The 25689-nt window shown below is 44.8% G+C and overlaps 3 protein-coding genes across 6 annotated transcripts; 1 reads left to right on the top strand and 2 right to left on the bottom strand.

The window, feature by feature from the left end:
* Positions 1–17: 17 nt before the first annotated feature.
* Positions 18–7849, top strand: AKIP1 (A-kinase interacting protein 1). 2 transcript variants are annotated; one of them, XM_004751923.3, is made up of 6 exons: positions 18–143; positions 361–588; positions 1057–1137; positions 4226–4330; positions 5331–5402; positions 7405–7849. In XM_004751923.3, exons 2-6 carry the CDS (start codon positions 367–369, stop codon positions 7543–7545), a joined length of 621 nt encoding a protein of 206 aa, XP_004751980.1. In that variant the 5' UTR covers positions 18–143; positions 361–366; the 3' UTR covers positions 7546–7849. The 2 variants fall into 2 exon arrangements, with proteins under 2 accessions (XP_004751980.1, XP_004751979.1); XM_004751922.3 differs by lacking the exon at positions 18–143 and having other exon boundaries at positions 150–588.
* On the bottom strand, positions 7838–15555 carry CUNH11orf16 (chromosome unknown C11orf16 homolog). 3 transcript variants are annotated; one of them, XM_004751939.3, is made up of 7 exons: positions 15484–15555; positions 14770–14921; positions 13361–13517; positions 11547–11781; positions 10342–10986; positions 8714–8934; positions 7838–8193 (listed from the first exon to the last, which is right to left on the bottom strand). In XM_004751939.3, exons 2-7 carry the CDS (start codon positions 14916–14918, stop codon positions 8161–8163), a joined length of 1440 nt encoding a protein of 479 aa, XP_004751996.2. In that variant the 5' UTR covers positions 14919–14921; positions 15484–15555; the 3' UTR covers positions 7838–8160. The 3 variants fall into 3 exon arrangements, with proteins under 3 accessions (XP_004751996.2, XP_004751997.2, XP_004751998.2); XM_004751940.3 differs by lacking the exon at positions 7838–8193 and having other exon boundaries at positions 8851–8986; XM_004751941.3 differs by lacking the exon at positions 7838–8193 and having other exon boundaries at positions 8852–8986; positions 10386–10986.
* A 186-nt stretch (positions 15556–15741) lies between these two features.
* ASCL3 (achaete-scute family bHLH transcription factor 3) lies at positions 15742–18103 on the bottom strand. The gene is made up of 2 exons (XM_004751936.3): positions 17942–18103; positions 15742–17728 (listed from the first exon to the last, which is right to left on the bottom strand). The coding sequence occupies exon 2, from the start codon at positions 17711–17713 to the stop codon at positions 17171–17173; it is 543 nt and encodes a 180-aa protein (XP_004751993.1). The 5' UTR covers positions 17714–17728; positions 17942–18103; the 3' UTR covers positions 15742–17170.
* Between the last annotated feature and the right edge of the window lie 7586 nt (positions 18104–25689).

Below are 25689 nucleotides of genomic sequence, written 5' to 3'. Positions count from 1 at the left end.
GTCGCTGAAAGAAGGCGTAGCCGGCGCTGGCCATTGGCCCCGCCCCCCGCCGATGGCCTGCTGCGCCGGCGCCGGGTGCTCTAGGCCCAGCTCTTCCTCTATCCGACACAGTGCTGAGCGCATGCGCCTAGAGAAGCGGGCGGGTGAGGGGTCCCCACCGAGGGGAGGGGAAGACGGAAATGGAGGGCCTCCGTGCGCACCCGCTCGCCCCCGGCCGGGTGTCGGGTGGAGAGAGCGTTAGGGGCAGAGCCGGGGGCTGTGGGAGCCGGGGAGGTCAAGGCTAGGTCTCCGACCCACAGCTGGAGCAGGGTCGCGGCGGCCCGCTGACCCGCCGGTGTTTGTGTGTATGTGCCCGCGCAGGGTGACATGGAGAACTGTTTGGCGGCCGCGGCGCTGAACGGGGTGGACCGACGTGCCCTGCAGCGCACGGCTAGGCTGGGTCGAGAAGTGCTAGAGCGGGCCAAGAGGAGGGCGGTGGACTGGCATTCGCGGGAGCTTCCCAAAAGCGCGGTGGGGGCCACGTCCCGGGAGTGGCCCTACAGAGAAAGACGGCCGGCAGCCGGCCCCCAGCGCTTTCTCCCGGGAGAGGTGAGGGCTGTGTTAGGGGACGAGCCCATTCGTTCGCTCCGCGGTAGCGGGTCGGGGCCACCAGGGCACGTAGAGCCCACGCACGGGATCCAGCCCTTGGCGGAAGCTGTAAAGTAACGGGGCAGTGAACAGAAAAGTCTTTTGAAAACTCTTGACATTTGACAGATTCTTATTGGGTAGTTTACGGTACCGCTGATGCCCGGCCCTGGCTGATTACTTTTTTTTTTTTTTAAGTTCTTACATACTACCATCCGATATTACAGGAAAGCTAGCAAGCCTTTCTTTGTTCTGGATAAACTGCGTGCCTTGTTCCTTTTAGAGTGGAATTCTTTCCCAGTAAGATCTTTCTTCTTGACTTAAATTTGCAGGGGCCTTTCAAAAAGTAAAAATGATGCTATGCCCCAAATGACTTCATTCTACAGCAGGGAATACGAAATCTCACCTGTGATCTGCCATTTATTCAAATAGAGAGAAGACAGACAACCAACCCTTAGTGCTTCCTTCAGAACAATGGCAGAATTCATGGACTATGCTTCAAGTCAGTGCGGGGTAAGTTGGTGTAAGCCAAAGCATACCCCGGTCCACCTGCAGATGGACCTCAAAGTGGATGTTTGAGGAATGTAAGGAGAATCTGGAGACTACCCGTTTATCCTATCCCACTTTCATGGTTAGGTTATAAAGAGGGATTTAAACCAGGTGATAAATCTAAGTTAGAATTTATTCAACAGGTACTTATTGAACATCTAACTCTGTAGGTATTATTGAGGATATAGCAGTGAACAAGCCACAAAAGGTCTCTGTCCGCCCTATTTTTTCAGACTAGTTGGGGGGTAGGGGAGTTTGTTTGCGGAATTTCAACAATCAAGTCCAGATATTAGGGATTTTTTAAACTTTGAACTAAAGTTAAAAAACATAAGTAAGATCTTTCTAAACTATAATTGAGCCTTTCTGGTTTTCAAAATTTATTGAAACAAAATCCCTTCACTAGAATTTAACTTCTGTTTCAAATCCCCGGTAATGTAGTTTTTAAGTTTGTCTCTATGAGTTTGTATCACTTGCTGGCCACAAAAGTGGTCCTGTGGAACAGATGCAGTGCCCTCATCAGAAGTGCTGTGGCTTAATGGCAGGAGCAGCCTCCCAGGAATCAGACCCTTGTTCTGCCACTTAGTGGCTATAATGCCCTGGGCCAGTTAGTCCCACCCAGCCTATCTTCCCTGTCATAAAATGAGGATCTCTGAAGTGCTTTCCAACCTTTAGATCTGTTTCTTTGGTTTCACTGAGAGATGAATACCAGAAAATTGTCATAAACTATAGCATTAGGGACTTGAGTGAGATTTTTGGTACCATTCATTGAAGTGGGTGTACAAAAGCCCACATGTTAGGCTCATATTTAAGTACTTTGAGGGAAGGGGAAAGGCAGGCCAGCCTGCATCCAGGGAGGTCCCCTGCATGGAAGGTACTCTGTTGTTTGGGAGTTACAGCAGGTTCTGGTCTCTTTCAGCCTTAACATGATGTGATTCTCTTGTGGTTATAAGGATGCTGGTCTGTAAGGGAGAAGGAAGAGAACACCTTGTTTCTGTCCTGCTTTCCATTTTTTTTTTTATAAAGGTTTTATTTATTCATTAGAGAGATTGAGAGAGAGCACAAGTAGGCAGAGCAGCAGGCAGAGGGAGAAGCAGACTCTCCACTGAGCAGGGAGCCAGATGTGGGGCTCGATCCCAGGACCCTGGAATCATGACCTGAGCCGAAGGCAGACACTTGACTGAGACACCCAGGCGCCGCCTTGTCCTCTTCAATTTCATATATTAAGATTTCAAAAAATCTCTAATCTCTTTACATCTTTTGTAAAGTACCTATGACTTCAAGAACAGAATTCCCATAAGTGAGATGATCCAGAGAATATTTTTATGTTATTCTGCTAAATGCTTTTAGAAAAATCCGTAACTTCAGCTCTTTTGTGAAGAGAGCAACTGAAACATTTTGGTTCATGGTTCACTAAAAGGAATAACAAAAGTCTTCGTCTGAGGTTCAGCAAATTGGTGTGTTCTTCATTTTGAATTTCAGTCCATACTTCAGGTTCCACTCTGGAAGGGAGACTCAGAACCCTTGGGCTTTCTAGTGATAGAATTAGGAACAGTGTTCTGAGTTTGCCTTTACAATTTTGAAGCAGTCCCCAAAGTACATTATTAGACCTATATCCTGAAGTACTTCCCCCAGCTTCCCATTCTTTTGGTCTCATGCCTTAAACACTGTTTGTACACTATGTTCAAAACAAGCAGACTTGTGATGTCCTCATCATTAGTCATAATCAGGGGCGAGTCTAAGGTTAACTTAGAAGGGGAGGAAGGAAGTAGACAAGAAAAAATGTAACTGCTTTCTGATCCTTTGGAGTATTCTCCTTAAATTAGAGATCTTTTTCTCCCCTCCACATGGAGAGAATGGTTGCATAGCTATTGAGTTTCTGTTACACTTCCTGTTGTATTTCTAAATCTCAAGGAGATGCACCCCTCTTCCCTTGTCATTGTCTGAGACTCAGACAATAACCATGGAACAGTTCATCAGAACTTGTGATGAGAGGAGTTGAAAGGGCGTATGTCTTTGACATTGGGGCAAAGACGTGAAAATTATTTAACCTGGCAGAGAGCCTGGTTCTGCCCAACCATAGCTGGCCAGAGTTCTTGCCCTACAAAGGCAGCAGATGGCAGCAAAGTCATGCCAGATGCAGTCTCCACAGCCACTTCACAGGGGCTCAGATTTGCTTCAGATGACTTCAGAGGCCTGTTAAGGGAACAGGTAATTCCTGTTCTTTGCTATGTTGCCTCCCTCCTTAATCATACTTACCCCAAGTCATGGAGTTTTGTTTTGTTTTTTAATTAACATATAATGTATTATTTGTTTCATGGATACAGGTCTGTGAATCATCAGTCTTACATAATTCACAGCAATCACTGTAGCACATACCCTCCCTAATGTCCATCACCCAGCCACTCCGTTTCTTCCACTCTCCTTCCCTCCAGCAACCCTCAGTTTGTTTCCTGAGATTAAGAGTCTCTTACGGTTTGTCGCCCTCTCTGGTTTTATCTTGTTTCATTTTTTCCCTCCTTTCCCCTATGATTCTGTCTTGTTTCTCAAATTCTTCATATCAGTGAAATCATATGATAATTGTCTTTCTCTGATTGACTTATTTCACTTAACATAATACCCTCTAGTTCCATTCACATCTTTGCAAATGGCAAGATTTCATTTTTTGATAGCTGCATAGTATTCCATTGTATATATATACCACATCTTCTTTATCCATTCATCAGACAAAGGACATTTAGGCTCTTTCCATAATTTGGCTATTGTGGACATTTCTGGGGTCCTCAAGGGGGCCCCTTTGGATCACTACATTTGTATCTCTGGGGTAAATATCCAGTAGTACAATTGCTGGGTCATAGGGTAGCTCTATTTTCAACTTTTTGAGGAACCTCCATCCTGTTTTCCAGAGTGGCTGCACCAGCTTGCGTTCCCACTGACAGTGTAGGAGAGTTCCCCTTTCTCCACATCCTTGCCCATGGAAGTTTTTTGTTTTGTTTTGTTTTTTAATTTGACCAGACTGTTTGCTTACCTGAAATCTTTCACATTACTTCTGTAGAGCTACTATTCATCTGTGCTGGAGGAAGGAGGGGCAGCCCACGTCTCTCGTTATCACAGAGGGAAGTCCAAGCTGCCCTGCTGCTGGGACAGGGGGAACAGTCACGTACGTATCCTCAGCTCTCTGTGCTGTGTCCTCAGCTCCCCTTCCCTCTCTTTTAAAGAATTATTTTCCTAGAACATTAGGAAATAAGCTATTAGTATTAGTAATGAATAATTACAGGCCTCTCACTACAAACTTACCTGTCTTTTACAACATGTTCTGGGGAAGCCCAAGATTCTACTTATTGAAATGATGCACTAGGAATTCATTGTTGTTTTTGAAGAGAGTAGGCATGTTATATTGTTTTGTTTTTTCCTTTTTAAACATCCCCTAGTTTAAAACTTATGTTTTAAAGAAAGCAAACTTATGTTCAGTGTCTAATCCACAAGTTGGATTCTTGACTTCTCCGGCCTGTGGATTTTAGGGAAAGGATGGGCTAGTGACCCCAGGGATGTGAGGGAGGGCTGGATGCACACTGGAAGTTCCCTCCTCTTTCCCTGGCCTGGGACGTGTGGAACAATGCCAAAGCCCAAAGCCTGGGTTTCTTTTCTGGCCTGACCCTAAGGGGGTTACATGTGGGCAAGAGTCATTCCTATCCCTCCCATTCCTTCCTATGAAATGTAAGTTGGTGTCTCTAGAGGAAATTCTGCCTTTCCCTGCTAGTACCTGGACTCCTGGGAGAAGCACAGAAGATAATTCTATTTTCTGAGAGCCTGTTGAGTGTCAGTCACTCTTGCACTCAAATCTCCAATCTAGTAACCCCATGTTGTAGACTAGGAAACTAAGGCTTAGAGAACTTCATCTGCCCTTTTCAGTAAAGCAGGAGATAGGATTCAAATTCAGGTCTGACTCCAAATCCCATGGAAATACAAAAAGTAATCACGGTAAACATTTGACTACAAATACCTCACAGAATTCACTAGAAGTCTTTTAACGATTTAGGAGACAACTTAGAAGAATCCGACAGAACAATTATTAGTTCCTAATAAACTAAGAAAGTTTCTCTTTACAATCCAGAAGTCAAAGTCTGGGCACTAATCAATGTTTCTGCTTGTCTCTTCAGAGAAAAGACACCTCCCTCAGTCTTGGAGGCATCTCTCCCGTGTCAGGGTGTGCTCTGGCGGCGTCCCAGCCTGTGAGTAGAGATCTCTCCTTGTTGTTCTGGGCTTCACCACCAGTGCCATTGCATGAACCAGTTGAGCCAGTTATAGGGTCCTTTGTCCCAGATCCATAGTATTTCTAAGTTGGGATGTTTCATTCTTGAGGAGAGAGTATAGCATTTGGATTCAGGGGAAAATTATGTTTTCTCATTATCCTTCCTTCACTTGAAGCTTAAGGGATACTTTTTGTGCCTGAACTCATAGTTGTGGTTGGAAAGAATGTGAAGTATTCCCATTGCAGTTCCTCCGGCTCAGCTGGGCTGGCACTGGGTCCTGCTGGAATTCCACCATCTGTTCAAGCAGCAGGAGGGGCCTGACCCTCCTGCTTACAAAGTGAAAACCATTGCTGAAATTCTGAAACGTAGAAATTTGGTTAGATCGAGTTCCAGAACATTTGAAGGAATTTGTCCTTATTTTCCACAAATGTTCTCTGTTAAAAACACAGTGATGAGTTTTTCGTTGTTAGTTTAAGGAAGTACTCATTAGTTCATGAACCCACAGAATTTTTTGGAACTTGGAAGGGCTGGAATTTGGAGGAAAGGAACACCAGCATGTTGCTGGAATAGTTTGCTTAATCTTTGTTTGTATACAGTGCACGACTAGCCGGGACTCAGAATATACTGGAGTTAGTAACAACTACGAATGTTCTGCTTCTTGTACAAATACAAGTCAGATTAAGATGCCTCCCATACTTGCTGGATTTTGGTAATGCTAATCTTCCTGATACTCGTGGTTTGGGGATCAAGATGTCAGTCTCATCCCCCATGTTACCTTTTATGCAGACAAATGAAATACTCCTGGCTTTCTGCAATTCTAATATGGCTGTACTTTCTGAAATCGACTTTTGTGTACTTACATAGTTGAAGACCAACAAATAGTTGTGGCGTAGTCATTTACATTCATGTCAGTTGAATGATAAGACCACCAAATTTGCAATAACTGGATATGAAAGGATAGAATGTAAAATGGCTTTGGAAAAGTTGGCTCTAAATCTATGCAAGGTGGAGGGTGGGGAGGAAGTTTCATAAAAGTGTAAATATTACCATTTATTCCTCCTGGTGGAGTTTGCTGGCCAGTAATTTGTTGTTGTCCCTCTGGGTGTGGTGGCAGAGAGGACAGCCGCTGCCTGTGGCTCCTTCTGAGCATGGAGGAAGCCCATGGTGGGTAGGGCAGGAGGGGTGGGGGGTTCCCAGCTGTGGGATAGCAACTTTGGCTCTGAATTACGAGCTCTTTTCTGGTTTGCAACTTTGCTGTCTGCCATTTGAACTGAGACCCCTCCTCTGCCTACAGTTCTGCCCACTTCCCAGCCATGGGTCAAGTCTCTCTGTGGAAGACAGTCTGTGCTCAGCACTGCTTCCAACACAAATCTCTCCATTAACTCTAGCTTTCAGTGTTTTGTACTATAGCTATAGGAGAACCAGTCCTCCAGGGGAGAGCTTTGGCCAGGCAGCTGACTTGCTGCATGACGACTTGGAATCCACACGTGTGCTCAGCTTTTGCAGAAAAGAATATTTCATCTTCCTCATCATGAATTTAGCAAACCAAGTGCAGTTAAAAAGAAAAATTCTCATTATTCCATGGTGCCTTGTTACCTCTGATCTGTACTAACAAATGCCACTTTTGCGCACCAAAGCAATGACCATTCGCCTTTCCTTCTACCTAATTCTCTTTCTACCATGGTTAGGTGGGTCCCCTTTTTGACCCTTCATGTTCATATAGCATTCTGACACTTGCCAAGTGTTTTCATGTACATACTTATTTGTGATGTAGGTATTACCACAGCTTTAGAAATAAGGAAACAAGCACAAGGGGAGGCTGAGACTTACCTGGCATTCCTATTGTGTGGCCAGACTGAGCCTTGAAAGCAGGACCTCCCAGCCCAGGGCTTCATCCCACTTCACCGCTGGCACACAAAGGTGGCCTGGTAGCGTTGTGACCTACAGTCTCTCAACAGCTAATACCTGTTTTTCCTTGCAGGCTGAGAACACCTCTAAGGACCTCTACATAGAAGTATATCCAGGGACCTATTCTGTCACTGTGGGTACAAATGACTTAACCAAGACTCAGGTGGTAGCAGTTGACTCGGGACAGAGTGTGGACTTGGTCTTCCCCGTATGATGTGGACCATCATGGCTATCACATCACCTTTTTTTTAAGTAACAAGAAGAATAAAGTCACTGTATGAATCTTTTCATATTTACACAGTGATCCTGCTTTCAAGGCTGAACTGTAGAGGGTCAGCCTTCCTGGGACCTGGAGTTTGTCTCTTTCAGTGCCTATTTTAATTTGAATGTCTAGAAGTGCCCCCCTCCCCCACTTTCTGCTGAAAGTCATAATGTAATGATGCTATCTGAATAGTTTTTTAACTGCTTACTTTCCAGATGGTTAATTATGATAATAAAGGGAGCGATTTGAAAATGAAGAGTTCCTTTTTATTGGCATGAAGAGGTGAAACAGGGTCGCTCATGGACAGCTGTAGGTTTATGAGAAGGCGGCAGAGAGGCTGTGGACACATTTGCCCAAAGCCATGTCCTGGTGCGTCTGCGGAAGAGGCGCTCTTGAGCAGGTCCCCCAAGCGCCCCCCAGCCGCCGCCCCGCACGTGCCTTTGCGCCACTCATCTGCAGCCACATCTAGTGCATGAGGACACCACTGCTCCTGGGCCAGTCACGTGTGGCCTGCGCTCTGCCCCCAGCCCTCACAGGAGGACTTGGTGGCCACTTAGCAGCACCTCCTCAGGTAGTTATCACCACTGCTCTTTTACCTTCCTGGAAGAAAAGAAAAAAATCCTGAGAATCTGATGCGGACTGTAATTTTAAAGCTCAAAAGTTGCTGATTTTAAAGTCTGTGATGTGCCCTGAACTCAAAGCTACCAGGCCAGCAGCAGGGCTGCATCGGCCAGTTTGGTTGCCTGGTAGTTCATCTCATTCTGAACGTGACAAGTCTTCCCTCAGGATAAACGCCAGAGTTTTATATGATGAAAACCAAGTTTTAAGTAGGGCTGTGTTAGTGTTCTTAGTGAGGAACAGACTCCCATGGATGGAGGTCCTAGTCAGGCAGACCTATGCCCATTACCATAGGGTCAAGTGTCACTTAAATGGGATCCTTGCCTCCTTCAGGAGCCTGTGATCAGCTCTGTGGGTTCTGTAAGCCTTCCGAAATGGAATGCAAAATTGTGGGTATGTGCATTTTCCTGGGAGAAGACAATAGAGTACTCATTCTCAAAAGGGGTTAAGAAGAACCATGTGAGGAGCCCTTAGCAGCCCCTTCCCAGCCATCCTGCTTTACCTGGCTGCTCTGGGCTTTCAGTCTGAGGGCATCCTGGTCCTTCTGCTGTGTCACTGTTCCCTGACTCCATTTTCTGTGTTCACCGTCCTCTGGCAGGATCCGTGGTGGCTTCACGCCTCTTGCTTCCAGGACCAGCTCCTTGGTATTCTCCAGCACTACACTCTGTACCCTTGGTTGTTTGTTGTCCCTCTTTTCTCTCCAGATGGATCCATGTCTTGTTCCTAAACCCCAGATTCAGTGAGTTATGTTGCATATGCCATCATGGGATTAGGCCTGATGATTGAAGTAGAAATATGTCAAGGATCCCAAAATCTAACTATCTGTAAGTTCCTACCACTGCTCTCTATTTTTAAAGAGAAAGTCTGTGAGTCATTTTTGGCCATTATGCGTTTTGGATAGGTTGTATCTGATAACCACGTTTGGAATTAGGTGGGAGAAGGTATCACACGATTTTCAAAACAGCCCGTAGGAGAAGCAAAGGTAGCCAACTATCACCTGTTGAAGGAACTTCTAAATCACACTGATGACAAAGAAGAGGTAGTGGGGGGCAGAGCGCGCACTGCTGGTGCCTGAAACCTTTGTGACTACCATGGCCCCTCTGGTTACCCTACTGGCGTTCCCTCCTGAGACCGGGCTTCTCTGTTGCTCCCTACAGACTCCTGTCTATGGGGTAGGTACAGCTTTCTCCAGTCTGCTAAGGCAGGAGGCAGTGGAAGCTAGGACAAATTTAGCATGAAAACTCTAGGCTTGGGCACCATTTTCTTTAGAAAATGTTCCCGAGAGGAGCAGTTATTTCCATGTAGCTTCTGCCAGCACATCTCATAGCCTCTCACTGTGAGATCTGTGACCCATCTCTCAGAAGCCGAAGAGGCTGCCCAGCTTTATATTTTCAATACAAAGTCTCCTCTCAGAGAGGGGAGGAGGAGCTCAGCTGCACACAACTGGTTTCTTGTTCCTCTGGTTCTCTCCCTGGGGCAAGCCAAGGAAGGTCTAGAACCCTCCCATAGAATACAACAGCTGTCAACTTCTATCCATTCCCACCTGTCCCTCCCCCCACCCCCTACAAAGCCCAGGGGTCAGGAGTCACCAAGAAAGTGTCTCAGTGTAGAAACAATTTCTTGACTTTCTGGACATGAAGACCAACAAAGTTCTTAGCCCTGGGCCAAGAGTGAAATCCTCATGGGCTAAGAGGTCTGCCCTGTCCGCTGAACAGCTGTCCTGGAAACAGGGCAGTGGCTTCAAACAGGGACCCACAGTGGGTCCCAATGTGGGTGGTGTCTGGGGATCTTTAAGCCCTTAGCCATCATACTCTTTAACCATGCAACCTCCCTGCCCTAGACTGAATGTTCATTTAGTTCAGTTAGTGACCCCAGGATCCCTGTCAACAGAGACTAGTAAAGAAGGAAGAGTTTTTAAACAAGGATGCAAACCTTCTCATGAAGATCAGCCCATCCTCTCCTATTGGGTTCTATTGCTTAGATGGAAACCTATCACAGCTTCCCCTTCAACATGGCCACACTCCTAATTGTTACTTCCAATCCCAGTACAGTGACATGTGCATGAGATTCCTAAGAGACATGGGAGGGAAGGGAGCAGGGCCCTCAGCCCTGCCTTACAAGAAGGTATACCTGGCTTCCCAGGATGCGACTCAGACCTGTTTCTCCTCCAGTACCTCCATTCGGGCTGGCAGAGGCCACCTTTTCTCCTCGGAGACTTCTCAAGAAGGATGGGGTCTGTGTTGACTGTGCTGTCCACTGTCAGCCTCTGGGGGAGGCCCATCTGCAGATCATTCTCCAAATCCTCTTCAGAGGAAGAAGAAGAAGAAGAAACACCCAGGGGAGCTTGCACTGCTCCTTCTTCTTCTCTGGGACTGTCTAGGGGCAAATGCTGTGCCATGGGCTTCAGTTCCACCTCTGGATGTTTTTTGGCTGTGACCCCTGAGGCCCTGGCTAGAGGCCACCATGTAGGTCTAGCCAAGGGGCAAGAGCAGAGGCAGCCCTGGCATAGCAGTTGGCAGCAGGCCTGAGGGACGCAGGGAAGACACAGGGATGGAGTGCCCAGAAAAAGCCCGTTGGAAAAACCCCCCGTGGCTGGTCCCAGCAGACAGCAGCAAGGGGCCTGGAGAAGGGTGCCGGGGGGCTCCGTGGTGAAAGGCTTATGCAGCCTCTCTACAGCCTTCTTCCAGACAGCCGAGGGCACCCACCTGACCCTGCCTCGAGGCACAGTAGCTGTCTTGCCATTCCAGAAGTGGACAGTAATTTCTCCTTTTGATGCTGTATAACAGAGCAACATTTTGTTAAAATTACCGCTTCTATATCATGGGAAAAGGGTGCTCCTAGCCCCCAGAGCAAACCTCAGTGCGGCCCACTGCTCTGCCAGCCTCCTCCAGTGCAGTTTTCTGTGGACAGCCTGCCAGGAACATTCCCTCACCTGCTCCCTAATTACTGCCACTTCCCGCGCACTGGCACGCACCTCCCGGTCCCGATTTTCATGGGGAAAGAGGACATGCCCCCTCCTGTCATTCTGCTGACTGGCCTTGCAGAAGGGGCCTGCCCCAGTCCATAGAGGTTATACCAGAGGTTAGCTAACCCACAGAAGACATCATAGTTTCAGGCTATTTTGCCCTAATGAAAGGTGTTTAATAATCTGAAAGATAGGATTTGCCTGTCTGTTGCCATACCCAGGATTAAGGTACAGGTGAAGGGGTAAGGATTTTTTTTTTTTTTTTTTTTTACACCTTTAAGAGGCCCCGCTCACCTTTAAGACAGTTTTTGCTCTCTCCTACCAGCCTGGCTCCCCCTGGGCACCGCTAGGCCACATCAGCTCCCCTTACCTCTCTGGGGGTCTCTTGCCTCCGAGGCCAAGAGAACGGTGCCAGGGCCATACCGCTGTTCATCTGGCTCACAGAGGGCAAGCACTTTGTCCCCAGGTCGCAGCGAGCATTCCACGGATGGCAAGAACTGAATGACATCATCTTCTAAGACCACGTTCTGCCGCTGGGCTGGCAGCTTTGGGTCTGTGATGAGGGGAACCTCGAATTCCACCAGCAGGGCCCCCCATCTCTCCAACTGTGGAAAAGAATACACAATAAGAACTGGCGTGCAGAGCACTGTGATTCCCCGCAATGCCGTAGAGCCAGGCCCAGGGCTTTCCTTACAAACAGTGAGGGCCATCTAGAGAAGGGACAGGGACAGATGCTCTTGGATCTGATTGTGGCCGAGACAGGCAAGCTGTAGTGTGGATGCTCTTCCCTCTCCCTCTTTTTGCACCGGCAACTCTTGGGTTTCACTTCCCACCATTCCTTTCCCACTCTCCTCCTCTTCCTGTTTTTCTGTGTTCCTCTATATATTTGGCTTGCAGTTCCCAGGGACAACCTGGGTCCCTTGGATCTTTCTCCAGTGTACTTCCCCTCCTCCCAGCCCTTCTGAAAAGTGTTGTCCCTGTGTCCAAGACCAACCCAGGATAGAGTGTTCACTCACAGGCCCGCACAGGCAACAAGCAGCCCTGGCCTAACATGAAAACAGCCCTCGGCACTGCCATTACAGCAATGAAGAGAGGTTTGGCAAAGCAAATGAACATTGTAAAAGAAAGGGCAGGAGAAGCCTTGAAGCTAATTGAAAGTACAAGCTGTTTTGAGAACTCAGTATGATTTGGAAGAGAAAAATCTGGTTATAAATTAATCACTCGACAGTCTATTATTTGAGCAAAACCCTAATATGTCATTTGGATTCACATATTAGTTCCTTGAAAACAACAAAATGACTTTTGAATGGAAGTCACACTAGTCTTCCCTCCATGAATCCACGTCACAAAGTCGGACTCTGAGAAGAGAAAAACCCCAAAGAAGGAAGCAGCCATGGAAGTAAAGCACAGGCATGTGGGGGACCAGGCTTCTGTGGGTACAGGCACAGAGACATGCATGTGGGCATGTTTTGTTTCTCCTTCACTTCGGCTGGTGCCCATCACACAACACACTGAATTTTCCTGAACAGAGCACTTTTTCCTTTCAGTTTTCTTCACTGTCACAAGTTCAGTGGTATGCCCCCCCAGCAAATACATCCGTAAGAACCCTAACCCCTAGTACCTCAGGTTGTGACCTTATTTGGAAATAGGATCACTGCAGATATAATTAGTTAAGATAAGGTCATACTTGGCTGAGTAGGGTGGGAGACGAATCCAATGACTGATGTTCCTATAAAAAGGGGGAACTTTGGACACAGACATGCACAAAGGGAAGACATTGTACGAAGGTGAGGCAAAGATTGGGGTGATGATTCTATAAGCCAAGGAACACCAAAGATGGTCAACAAGCCACAGGAAGTTAGGAAAGGCATGTAGAGCAGATTCTCCCTCATGGCCCTTAGAAGAACCAACGGTGCCAACACCTGGACTTCAGAACCCAGGAACTGAGAGAGAATACATTTCTGTTCTTTAAGTCACCCCATTTGTGCTACCCTGCTACACAGCCCTAGCAAATTAATACACTCGTTAATACACTCATACGTCATTACATTCCCCTTCTAGAACCTGGCCGTGAAAGATGTGCACTTATCCAAGAAATTGTCCTGCTGGGCACACACAGTTGAGGCCTAGGCAGGTCTGACAGGGCCACCCTGAGGAATGTGCCAGGAGATGTGAGGAACTTGCCTCTGGAGCAGTCTTTATCTGAGCCCGGTAATAAAAGCCATCTGGTCCCCTTCTTGCCAGGACCCATGTGTCAGCAGCATTTCCCACTCTTCTCAACCAGCCAGGCCCCTGCCATGCTGAGTCAGCAATGTGGAGACACGGGTGGTAAGACGCATATCTGGGAAAAAGCAAATGGAATTAGGGAGGTGGAGAAGACCAAGCCCTAAAAACATCAAGAAATGCATCTCGCAGATCTAAGCAGCACTACCATGTGCATATGACATAGAGGGTCATGTGAAACAGAAATCCATGTAGACAGTTGCTGGCGATCTGTGACCACCAGTAAGACAAGATAAACTGCTAGAAGGGGCAGAAGGAGAGGAGAGTGAAGGGAACTATCATTTGGGGATTGAGAACTGTTTCAAGGTCATCAAAATGTGATTAGCCTGGATATGTTCAAGTGAATTAATGCTGGTTCTGAGACTGAACAGCAGACCAGGAAAGAGCACTGGGGAGGGATATCCAAAGGTACTGCATGGGAATCCAGGATGAGGTATGCACGTTTGGATGGTGGTACGGAAGGAGTAACAGAGGAAGGATACGAAGGGAGGAGGAAGTGTTTGAGCAGAGAAAGCACAGAGGAGCTGGCTGACGGGCCGAGAGGCAGGAAGGACAAGCTGTTCCTGGAGAGGTTTGTGGACAGGGCCAAACCGGGAGGTGCAGGGGTGAGGGAGGACTACCGAGTCAGAGTTTGGGTTTCTGAAGAAGCTGTGTACTTTGTAGGCAGGCCTGGAGGGGCAGGGATGATGAACTCTGGCTTTGAACAAAATGGTCCACATAGATGAATCCAGAAGGCAGGCTCTTAAGGGTTAAAGCTGGCATGTCCCTAACCTGGGCAGACGGAATTGAGTGGCATGGACACAAGCGAATCTCTGGAACTGACGTCACTTGTGTATGACTGAGGGCTGAGCTTCCCCTCCCCTTCTGCAATCACACTTTAGACAGCTCACCAACGATTTAATTCAGGAAAGGCCAGGATCCCTGAGGGTTACTGAGGGAACCTGAGGAGCACCCGGAGACCTTGCCTTAGCTCTTGGTTGCAGAAACCTTAATTTCTCACGTGGTGCCGGGGGAGGCTTGTTGTTGACAGTAAAATGAGCTAGAGGCTCTTTAACTGGTGATGCCTGCATTCTCTGCACATGCAAACTCCGACATCTGCCGCCTTGCTACTGGTGCTACAAGGAGCACAGTTTAGACAGGAGTAATAGAATACCACAAGCAAATCGTAGTCCACACCATGAAGAACCCTTTCAGCCTTCCCAGGAAGCAAGTTGTCTCCCTCATGGCCCACCATGGAAAGCCAAGCAGAGAGAGGAAGAGGGGTGCAGAGGGGTGCACATCATTGCTGCCAGAGGGGCCGAGACTAGTACCTGGAGAGTGGGTTGTGCCGGATGGCAAAGGGGCAGGTGAAGGAGAGTCCCCAGGGAGGAGCAGCGCCAGGCCAGGAAGGGGACTTCAGGGTCCTCGCCACACTGCAGTATTTGGGCAAAGGCGTCCCAGACCCTGCAGAGGATTCCATGGCCTTCGGAGGAGAAACCCGGTGAGAATGAGCACCACCATGGCCTGAGTTGCAGCCCGCAGCCCAGCAGAGAGGGCCTGGCTGGTGCAGGGCTCATTTCTGGGGTTATGTGCTCCAGCTCAGGCTGTTCTCTGAATCACCTGCTCCAGGGACCTCAGCTCAGGAGGTAGGGTCGGGGTTGAAAGAACAAGTGTTGTGACTTTAGAGAAACCCAGCTCTAAATCCGTCACAGCCTGAGGCTGTGTGCTCACGTCACCACGCACTTCAGTGGAAAGCACCTGGCTGAGCAGTGGCTCCAATATACTTAGTTTTCTCCTCCTCCCCAGCTGTAGGGGTTCCCAGGGGGTAAAACAGTACTTCCCCTTCACAAATATGGCTGGCCTAACCCCTAATCTAAACCCCAGACTCTCTTCCTAATCCAGTGACCTCCAGGACTAACTCTAGCTCCAGCTGAGACCCTAGGGTCGTGTCCTCCACACACCTGGCCCCGCTACCCCAGCCCATCAGAGCTCGGTTAGGGTCCGCCCCTGCCCAAGTTCCCAGGTCTGACCCCAAAGGGACTTACCACAGCCCCAAACTCTTCCACCTCAGCCTTCCCCTTCTGACAGTTGGGGCCCAGGGCTTCAGCCCAACTGACTCCAGGTTGCCAAGCAGGTTGCCATGGCTTCGAGCCAGTGGAACGCAGCGCACTGAATGTACTGAGCATGTGCAGAGAGTGGGGGGTTGGGGCTTGGGAGGCATGGGGCAAGGGGGTAGGGGGTTTCTCCCGGTAAAGGCGGATTGGGAGCACTGGAGAGAAGGGTCCTCGCAGCCTCAATTCCCCAAAGCTCAGGCTTCCCCACTGCTGGAAGAGGTGGGAAGCCCTCATGAATCCCAGGGGAGTCCTGTGAGGGAGACAGCTGCCCCTACCTACAGAGACTAAGGGCTAGTGATCTGCGTCCACCCTGTGCAGACAGATGTGACCCAGATAAACCGTGACAGGACTGGAATAGGAAAATAGGAACACCAAATATTTACCCACAACATCTACCTGATTTGAGGCTCTTTGCTGGGTGCAAGGAATATAGGAGGAATAAGACTGGTCCCTGTCTACAAAGAGATAGGTGTGTGAGACAGTGTGTAAAGATAGTAGGATAGGAACTGTGAGGAAATATGTGTACAAAATAAAGGAACACGTGATGGCTGGAATGGGAAGACTTCACAGAGATTAATGTGCCAGTGTATGGGATGTCCTGACTGGGCTTGGCGACCTATGGAACCTGGGAGTTAAGGGAGAAGGAAGAGCTGACACTGGTCATGGGAATAGAAATAGAAACATTTTGAAGGCAGACTTCAAGATATGGGGCAGTGAGGGTCCTTCACAGGGTGAAGGACAGGTGTGGCCCCTGCACATTTTCTGGCCAGAAGAACCTATCGAATGGTGATGCTATGGATAATACAAGATTAATAATAATAATAATAATAATAAATGGCTAGGAATACTTATGTATCAGGCAGTGTTAATTCTTCTAATAAACTTAGGGGGGAATAGTTGCTGTTATTATTATTGTCGTTCTGTGGATGAAGAACTGAGACATGGAGAGGAGGGACCAGAGTCATAGTTTAAACTAAGGCAGTTTGATTCCCACGACTGCACAGCCTTCTTAACCACCAGATTAAGCTGCTGTGAGGAAGTCTGCCTGCAGGAAAAGGATGACTCCAAAATAATTTCAAATGACAAAAAGATTTTGTTAGCTACCTTTGCTTCAGCCCTGGGACATTTCCTATCATGATGTGGGTAGGGTATAGATGTAGGTATCTCCTGTCAACCCCAAATTATAATAATAAAAACTACCAGACTTTGACAAATCAAGGGCGGTTCATTGTGATCACTTAGCACGAAGTGTTTGCAAATGGTATTACAAGCATTGATTACTCATTGGTCAGATCTTACAATACTCTCGTGAGGGTTTCTCACAGCTGAGACTCTGGCCAAGTGTGTGAGAAGGGCCAGGTGAGGGATATAGAGAATCCTGGGGACTCCTGCCCCTCTAAAGCTCTTGAAAGAAATCACCAAAGCTTAAGACACATCTCTTCAATGCCCATAAAATCATGTTTAGTACATCTGAAACTCTGGCAGGAAATACCCAGCACAGGTGGACATTTGAGCTGTTATCTCCCTATGAAGAAATTACACTTAAGAAAAACTGCTGAATGATGCTGTAAGAGACTCCATTTTGTGAAATTATCTGTTTCTATTCAGGAACACTGAATCAGATGATTCTAAAAATGGGGTCAGGGTGGCGGCTGGTGACTGCCATTATGGAGGAAACTTTCCCCGGGTTATTCTTTGTCTCCGCCTTATCAGGGTACAGAAGAGACTGCAGGTAATTAATATACTTGATGGCAGCTCTGAGGGTTTCCACTTTGCTGAGTCGTTTCTCCAAGTACTCTTCTGGCAGATGATGTCGGAGCTGGGCATAGCCTTCATTGACACACTTTACCCGCTGCCTTTCCCGCTCATTCCTTTTCCGGATAAAGGCCGGCCCATAGGAGTATTCACACCTCCTGTAATTTGGATAAGGCACTGGGAAGGAGAAGGGGCAGGGGTCACCATAATTTTCCATGATCAGGGAATCACTGGGAAAAGATAGCAATGGCAGGTCTTCAGAGTAAGGGGATGGCATTGGGGCATCAGGATACAGGTGGAAAGTGACCAAGGGGTCCAGATAGAAGGACCTGGTCAGTGGCAAGTGGGCAGAATCGGAGAAGGCAGGCAGCTTTTCTGGCAGATTCAAGTAGCTTCGATTGTCCATCGTTTCCTCTTTAGCCTGGAAACAAACCAAGTTGATTTATTTGGCCAGATCAAGAGAGAGCAGTACCGTTCACCTTCTCAGAGATCAATGTTTTAAAGCCTTCTGTGCTTTAATGACTAGTTTCTGAGCTCACTTTGGAAATGATATGAGGTTACAATACATGGTGGGTAGTAAAAGAGACGATTTCTTGATGGTACAGAGAAACAGCATTAAATAACATTGACTTACTTTGTCAATTGACTCATTAACCCCTTTCAACTCTTTCAATCCTGGTGATTACAAAGATACAGCTTTAGTCGTGTTAAGAGGGTCTTCCACACCCCTGGGGCGCCTGGGTGGCTCAGTGGGTTAAGCCGCTGCCTTCGGCTCAGGTCATGATCTCAGGGTCCTGGGATCGAGTCCCGCATCGGGCTCTCTGCTCTGCAGGGAGCCTGCTTCCTCCTCTCTCTCTCTGTCTGCCTCTCTGCCTACTTGTGATCTCTCTCTGTAAAATAAATAAATAAAATCTTTAAAAAAAAAAAAAAAAAAAAAAGAGGGTCTTCCACACCCCTGAATGCTTTCTGATCCTCCTCAGATGGAAGTCTTCAACAAATGATACTATCTATCTAGAATTCAATAATGTTTTACTGTTGATTGCTATTAATTTTGAATTATACTGATTTCACATTTAGGGGAATGATCCAAAAATTTCTTTTAAAAATACATCTACTTGAGCAAAATTCATCACTTAAAGAAAAATAGTAAGTGAATAAGAGTACAGGTGGAACACAGATAATGAAGACCATGAAAGTGCATGCAAATAATTAAAGTTTGGGAAACACTGAAATACCACAATATTCAAATACATGTTGGAAACTTTACAAAGGAGTTAACGATCATGCAACCTCACAGGGATAGCCTTCTTAAATGATACCTGATATGCCAGGGGCAAAACCAAAAATAAAAATAAGAAAGGAAACTTTGGCTCTTAAAAATGCAATTTAAGATCCTTTGAATAAGAAACTCCCTAAATAAATTAAAAACAGTCAATTTACATATTTTTACTTACACAGAACTTCAAATATATTGAATGAAGTGTATCTATTTAGGGTTTTTTCCCCATTGAACATAAGGATAAAGCATGACACCCCAAGAGGTCCCACACCAAGATAGTCATTTTTTCTGAATAGGTCTTCATGCACTTCATTGATTAAACCACCATTACTTTTTGCCTTTGATTATAATAATAAAACCACAACAGATTTTACAGGGATACTGCAGCTCAGCCAGTTAATTGCTAGACAGGGTAATGCTGTAGGAAAAGAACAGTGTTCTTTCAGTTATAATACCCTTGAGTTTTGATCTTGGCTTTGCCCCTTTCTAGCTCTGTGTCCTTAAGCAAGTTTCTTAGCCTTTCTGAGCTTCACCTTTTTCCTATGATCAGCGGAGGTATTAACTATTCTGCAGAGTGGTTATGATCAAATGAAAAAAAAATGTACAGGCATTAGTTCTTTTCCTCTTTCCTTTCTTTACAGATGAATACTTGTGCAGTGTCCTTTTCTAAATTGCACCTTCCAGAAAAACCTGGTTTATATTTTCCCTAACACTGGAAAATCAAACATTGATGTATGCAAAGCATATTTGTTGAGAGAGGACCATACCTAAAATGGAAAAGCAACATGAAATCTTCCCGGGGGCCTCCAGAAAAGAGGGAAATATATCTTTCTGTTCATTCCTCAGGATGTGATTTTTCAGCATTTTTAAGAATGAGGGCTTGACCTCTATGCTTGGCATGTGTAGAAAAAAAGAGGCCATCCTCCTCCCCCCAACCCTATTTATGAGCAAAATCAGATAACATTGTCCCTTGCTTCTCTACCTGAGCACAGCAACAGCCTGCAGCCCCCTACGTAATGTGTGGAGCAACCTCTAAGCCCCAGAATTCAAGTACGATGAAGTGTATTACTTTAAAGGAAAGTATGAAAAAGCCTATCCTATCTAGTATGGCTGCTGAAAGACAAAAATGACTATGGGATCAGAAAGGGCAGTACCGCTGAGGGGTGGGGGATTAGGGATGGGGAGGGTGGGAAGTGGGAGAGTGCTGTAAGAAGTCACGGTGAACACCCTGGAAAGGGGTAAAAAAAAAAAAAAATACCAGGGAAAACTCTTTCTCGCAGGGGTTTGGGGATGGGAGTGGGGTAGGGTGGGGAATGAGACAAATGTGAAATGTGCAATTAAAAATAAAAACAGGGGCACTTGGGTGTCTCAGTTAGTTAAGCATCTGCCTTCAGCTCAGGTTATGATCCCAGAGTCCTGGGATGGAGCCCCATGGTGGCTGCTTCTCCCCTTCCCCCTGCTCTTGTTCCCTCTCTTCTTTCAAATAAATAAAATTATTAAAAAAAAAAAAAACCCACAAAGATCAGGGCACCTGGGTGGCTCAGTGGGTTAAAGCCTCTGCCTTTGGCTCTGGTCATGATCCCAGGGTCCTCAGATGGAGCCCCACGTTGGGCTCTCTGCTCAGCAGGGAACCTGCTTCCTCCTCTCTCTCTGCCTGCCTCTCTGCCTATTTGTGATCTCTGCCTGCCAAATAAATGAATAAAATCTTAAAAAACAAATACAAAGATCAAAACGAAAGAACAAGAAAGGAAAGATTCCAAATTACTGACCAAATGACCTAAAATAATTAACTTAAAACAAAAATCTCTAGAAGATTAAAAACTAGCCAAGATTCTGTCAAAAATAAAAAGTTGTTAAGAAAAAAGTTAGGAAATTCCCAAGGCAGGAATTCCAGGCGTTAAGACATCAAGAACAGGTATAGCAGAAGCTACAAATTGATGGCACAATGGGCATGGAGCCTGTATTTCTACATTTCTGAGAACAGCAGAGCCTGATTTCTGCCTATGGCGTTTAACAAGCCAGACTTGGCACAACAGAGTATCAAAATGCAAAGCAGATGTCAGCAAAGCCAATCATACACAAGAGTTCTTCGGGTATGGCTTTATCCTGACAGATCATTTTAATGTCTTAAACCTTGATCCAGATGAAATCTGAGTAATATACATATATGCCACAGGTACTTAAAAGTTTCTAGGCTTTAAGTAGACTATGCATAATTCTTGGGGGAAAAAAAGCTTAGTGTCTCTGTAGACACACCGATGAGAAGCTTTTTTTTATTGAGCATTTCCCAAAAGTTCACCAATCAGTGTAGTAGCATTTAAATACGATTGTCTTTTATTCAAAGAGGAACATCTAATCACAACACAACAGAGTGATAGAATGAAAAAGGCAGTAAAGAAGAGAATCAAGATAGGAAGCCCAGTGGAGGACGGGAGTGTTTGTAGAAATTGAATACAAGTTTTTAAAAGAAAGCAACACAGACTATTGGTGCTGGGGCTTGGCAGCTCCAGATACACACGCATGCACAGTTAACAAATGCACCTATCCTGGAAAAATCTCGCATTTCTGTTTTCTGGGAAATAAATGATGAGGTCTTAAAGATACAATCCTAAGATTCCGGTAGTGCCGCTGAGCATAAGAACCTCAACTTTCCAAAGATATTAAAAATAGCATGCAAAAAACACAAAGCTACAACTGCATGTATAATTGCTTATGGAATGTTAGGGATGGCAGGAATCTTAGAAATCCTCTTAACCAATCCCTCATACGCTGTGAGTTGGCTAAGCTTGCAGAGCACGCAGCTGAGCAGGGGTCGGAACCTAGGACTCCTGATTTCCAAACCAAACACTTCCCACTCTTCCAGATGATCTAATCACCAGCAAAATCCGGACTCTTTAACATGTGGGCATAGGTGGTAGTTTAAGACAATGGAATATTCAGCTCATAAAATTCATCATGTATCGACTGTGCCTGGGAATTTTCTTAAAGGCCCTGTTCCTATTCTCCCCCTGTGGGCTACTCTGAAGAAGAGTCTCTTACCTGTTTTGTCGCTAAGATGCTGTATTTTGGGCTGTGTCAGACTTAACGTGATTTATAGGTGATCATTTAGGAACTATATGCAAAGTAGCTTACAGTTAAACAGAACTGCTTAGTTCTGGTTTAGCTATTTTTTCTACCTAATATGTAGGTATGACAACACATAACAATACTAAGTAGAAAGGTTTGCTTACAAAACTAGACTCTTGTAACAAATTCTTTTGTAAAAAGAATGCCTTCCCATACATCCTATTTATAAGATTTTCTACCAAAATTATTTATGGAAAATCTCTGTAAGTAATAGTCTCATAATGTTGATCAATATTCTTTTAAATAGTAATTGAGGCCATAACCAGCAAGGTCAATATGAACCTAAATACTATTAACATACTTTTAAAATTTATTTTCCTCTATTTAGACTTTATATTTTAGGTTAGTTTTAAATGCACAGCTAAACGAAGCAGAAAGCACAAAGAGGGGGCACCTGGGTGGCTCAGTGGGTTAAGCCTCTGCGTTCAGCTCAGGTCATGATCCCAGGGTCCCACGGTCCTGGGATCGAGCCCTGCATGGGGCTCTCTGCTCAGCAGGGAGCATGCTTCCCCATCTCTCTCTGCCTGCCTCTTGGCCTACTTGTAATCTCTCTCTCTCTCAAATAAATAAACAAAATCTTAAAAAAAAAAAAGCACAAAGAGATCCCATATGTACCTTCCCCTACGCATGTATGTCCACCCCTACTACCAACATCTCCCCCCAGTTCTCCACTGTATATTTTTACAAATGATGAGCAAATATTGACGCATCATCACTCAATCCGTACTTTACTGTAGCGTTCACTTTTAGTGTTGTACATTCTATGGGCTTTAACAAATGCATAATGACAGGTAGCCACCATTATAGTATCATACAGAATAGTTTTACTACTCCAAATAGCCTCTGTGCTCCACCTTTTCATCCCTCCCTGCCCCCAATACACGACAACCACTGATTTTTTTTTTTTTTTTTTTTTTTTTTTTTTTACTGCCTCCGTGGTTTTCCCTTTACCAGAATGTCAGAGTTGGAATCATGCAGTATGTGGCCTTTTCAGATTGGCTTCTTGCTTAGTAATATGCATTTAAAGTTCCTCCATATATTTTTATGGCTTGATAACTCATTTCTTTTTAATGATGAATAATATTCCATTGTCTGGATGTATCTATTCACCTACTGAAAGACAGCTTGGTTCCTTCCAAGTTTGGGCAATTACGGATAAAGCTGCTATAACCATCCATGTGCAGGTTTTTGTGTGGACATAAGATTTCAATTATTTAGGTAAATTCTGATGAGTATGATTACTGGATCATATAAGTTCATGTTTAATTTTGTTAAGAAACTGCCAGACTGTTTTCCAAAGTGGCTGTACCATTTTGTATTCCCACCAGCAATGAATAAGAGTTCCTGTTGCTCCACACCCACACCAGCATTTGGTGTTATCAGTGTTCTGAATTTTGGCTCTTCTAATTGGTGTGTGGTAGTATCTCATTGTTGTTTTAATTTGTAAGTCCTTAAGGACATGATGTGAAACATCTTTTCATATGCTTATTTTCCATCTGTCTATCTTCTTTGGTGAGGTGTCAGTTCAGGTGTTTGGCCCATTTATAGTCAGGTTGTCTTATTGTTGAGTTTTTTGTTTTTTGAAGATTTTATTTATTTATTTGACAGAGAGAGAGAGAGAGAGATCACAAGTAGGCAGAGAGGTAGGCAGGCTCCCCGCCTAGCAGAGAGTCCGACACAGGGCTCGATCCCAGGACCCTGAGATCATGACCCAAGCCTAAGGCAGAGGCTCAACCCACTGAGCCACCCAGGTGCCCCTTATTGTTGAGTTTTAAGAATTCTTGGTATATTTTGGATAATAGGACTTTATCAGGTATGTCTTTTGCAAATATTTTCTCTCAGTCTGTGGCTTGTCTTCTCATTTTTTCACATTGTCTTTCAGAGTACAAGTTTTAATTGCAATAAACTCCAACTTATCATCATTACTTTCATGATTCATGTTTTTTGTCTTTGATCTAAAAGATTATCACCAAACCAAAGGTCATCTAGATTTTCTCCTATATTATCTTCTAGGAGTTTTAGTTTTATGTCATTCATTTAGGTCTATAATTCATTTTGAGTTAATTTTTTGAAGGGTGTAAGGTCTGTGTCTTGCTTTTTTTTTTTTTTTTCTTTTAATGTGGATGTATAGTGGTTCCAGCACCATCTGTTGAAAATGCTTTTCTTGGGACACCAAGGTGGCTGCCAGTTAAGTGTCTGCCTTCGGTTTAGGTCATGATCCCACGGTGTTGGAATCGAGTCCCACATCATGTTACCTGCTGAGCAGGAAGTCTACTTCTCCTTCTGGCTCTGCCTCTCTCCACTGCTTATTCTCTCTCTCTATCAAATAAATAAATAAAATAAACTCTAAAAAAAAAAGAAAATGCTTTTCTCCATTGTATTGCCTTTGTTCCTTTGTCAAAGATCAGTTGGCTACATTTGTATGAGTCTATTTCTGGGTTCTCTGTTCTGTTTTATTCTTTAGTCAATATCACACTGACACCCACTTGATTACTGTAGTTTTATAGTTAAGTCCTAGAGTTAGCATCAGTCCTCCAACTTTGTTCTCTTCCATTAATACTGTGTTGGCTTGTCTGGGTCTTTTGCCTCTTTGTATAAGCTTCAGAATCAGTTTGTTGATATGTACAAGAGAATTTGCTGAGATTTTGGCTGAGATTGTGTTGAATCTATAGACCATTAGAAAGAACTAAGATCATATTAATATTGAGTTATCCTATCCAAGGATAGGGAATCTCTCTCCATTTATTTAGTTCTTTGATTTCTTTCATCAGTTTTGTAGTTTTCCTCATGTATATTTTTTTAGATTTAATACCTTTTTCATTTTGGGAGTGCTAATGTAAAAGGTACTATGTTTCTAATTTCCCTTGTTCATTGATAGTAAACAGGAAAGCAATTGACCTCTGTACATTAACCTTCCATCTTGCAAACTTTGTATAATCACTTAGTTCCAGGAGTTTTAGGGTTTTGTCAATTCTTCAGGATTTTCTATGTAAACAATCATGTCATCTGTAAACAAGACAGTTTTATTTCTTCCTTCCCAATCTGCATACCTTTTATTTCCTTTTCTTATTATTGTATTAGCTAAAATTTGCAGTATGATGTTGAAAAGAAGGTGATGAGAGAGGGTGTCCTTGCCTCATTCCTCATCTTAACAGGAAAGTTTTTGTTTCTATTAAGTGTGATGTTAGCTCTAGGTTTCTGTAGATGTTCTTTATAAAGTTAAAGAATTTCTCCTCTATTCTTAGTTTACTGAGTTTTTTTTTGTTTGTTTTTAATCATAAATGGGTGTTGGATTGTGTCAAATGCTTTTTTTTGCATCTATTAATAGAATTATGTCATTTTTCTTCTTTAGCCTGTTGCTGTGATAGATTTAATTGATTTTTGAATGTTCAATCAGACTTACATACCTGAGATAAATTCCACTAGGTTGGTAGTTGAACTTACTTACATTTTTTAATACTAACAATAAAATCTGGATGCCTGGGTGGCTCAGTCAGTTAAGCATCTGCTGTGAGGTTAAGGTCATGATTCCAGGGTCCTGGGATCCTTGCTCAGCAGGGAGCCTGCTTCTGCCTCTGCCTGCTGTTCTCCCTGCTTGTGCTCACCCTCTTGTCTCTCTGGCAAATAAATAAATAAAATATTTTTTAAAAATCTGTTTAAAAAAAAAAAAAACCACTAACAATAAAATCAGTAATTTCAGGTTAGGTTTGTTGGTTTACAATTTTTTTTTTTACTAACCAAAAAATCCATTAAGAATTCCTTAAACCTCGGGCGCCTGGGTGGCTCAGTGGGTTAAGCCACTGCCTTCGGCTCAGGTCATGATCTCAGGGTCCTGGGATCAAGTCCCACATCGGGCTCTCTGCTCGGCAGGGAGCCTGCTTCCTCCTCTCTCTCTCTGCCTGCCTCTCTGCTTACTTGTGATCTCTCTCTGTCAAATAAATAAATAAATAAATCGTTAAAAAAAAAAAAAAAAAAAA

This window comes from Mustela putorius, unplaced genomic scaffold (genome assembly GCF_011764305.1).
Source record: "Mustela putorius furo isolate JIRA1106 unplaced genomic scaffold, ASM1176430v1.1 tig00003859_pilon_pilon_pilon, whole genome shotgun sequence".
Lineage (NCBI taxonomy): Eukaryota > Metazoa > Chordata > Mammalia > Carnivora > Mustelidae > Mustela > Mustela putorius.
Note: the sequence above shows the minus strand (reverse complement) of the source record. Positions and strands in the feature narration are given on the sequence as shown.

What these genes read in the sequence shown, in the direction of transcription:
- CUNH11orf16 (XM_004751939.3), bottom strand. Translation starts at nt 14,918, where the DNA reads ATGGAATCCTCTGCAGGGTCTGGGACGCCTTTGCCCAAATACTGCAGT. An exon ending in AGATAAAGACTGCTCCAGAG is followed by an intron (nt 11,782 to 13,360) that starts GCAAGTTCCTCA and finishes TCTTTTCCACAG; the next exon opens with TTGGAGAGATGGGGGGCCCT. An exon ending in GGCAAGAGACCCCCAGAGAG is followed by an intron (nt 10,987 to 11,546) that starts GTAAGGGGAGCT and finishes TCTGTTATACAG; the next exon opens with CATCAAAAGGAGAAATTACT.
- AKIP1 (XM_004751923.3), top strand. Translation starts at nt 367, where the DNA reads ATGGAGAACTGTTTGGCGGCCGCGGCGCTGAACGGGGTGGACCGACGT. An exon ending in AGCGCTTTCTCCCGGGAGAG is followed by an intron (nt 589 to 1,056) that starts GTGAGGGCTGTG and finishes TTATTCAAATAG; the next exon opens with AGAGAAGACAGACAACCAAC. An exon ending in CTCTGGCGGCGTCCCAGCCT is followed by an intron (nt 5,403 to 7,404) that starts GTGAGTAGAGAT and finishes TTTTCCTTGCAG; the next exon opens with GCTGAGAACACCTCTAAGGA.
- ASCL3 (XM_004751936.3), bottom strand. Translation starts at nt 17,713, where the DNA reads ATGGACAATCGAAGCTACTTGAATCTGCCAGAAAAGCTGCCTGCCTTC.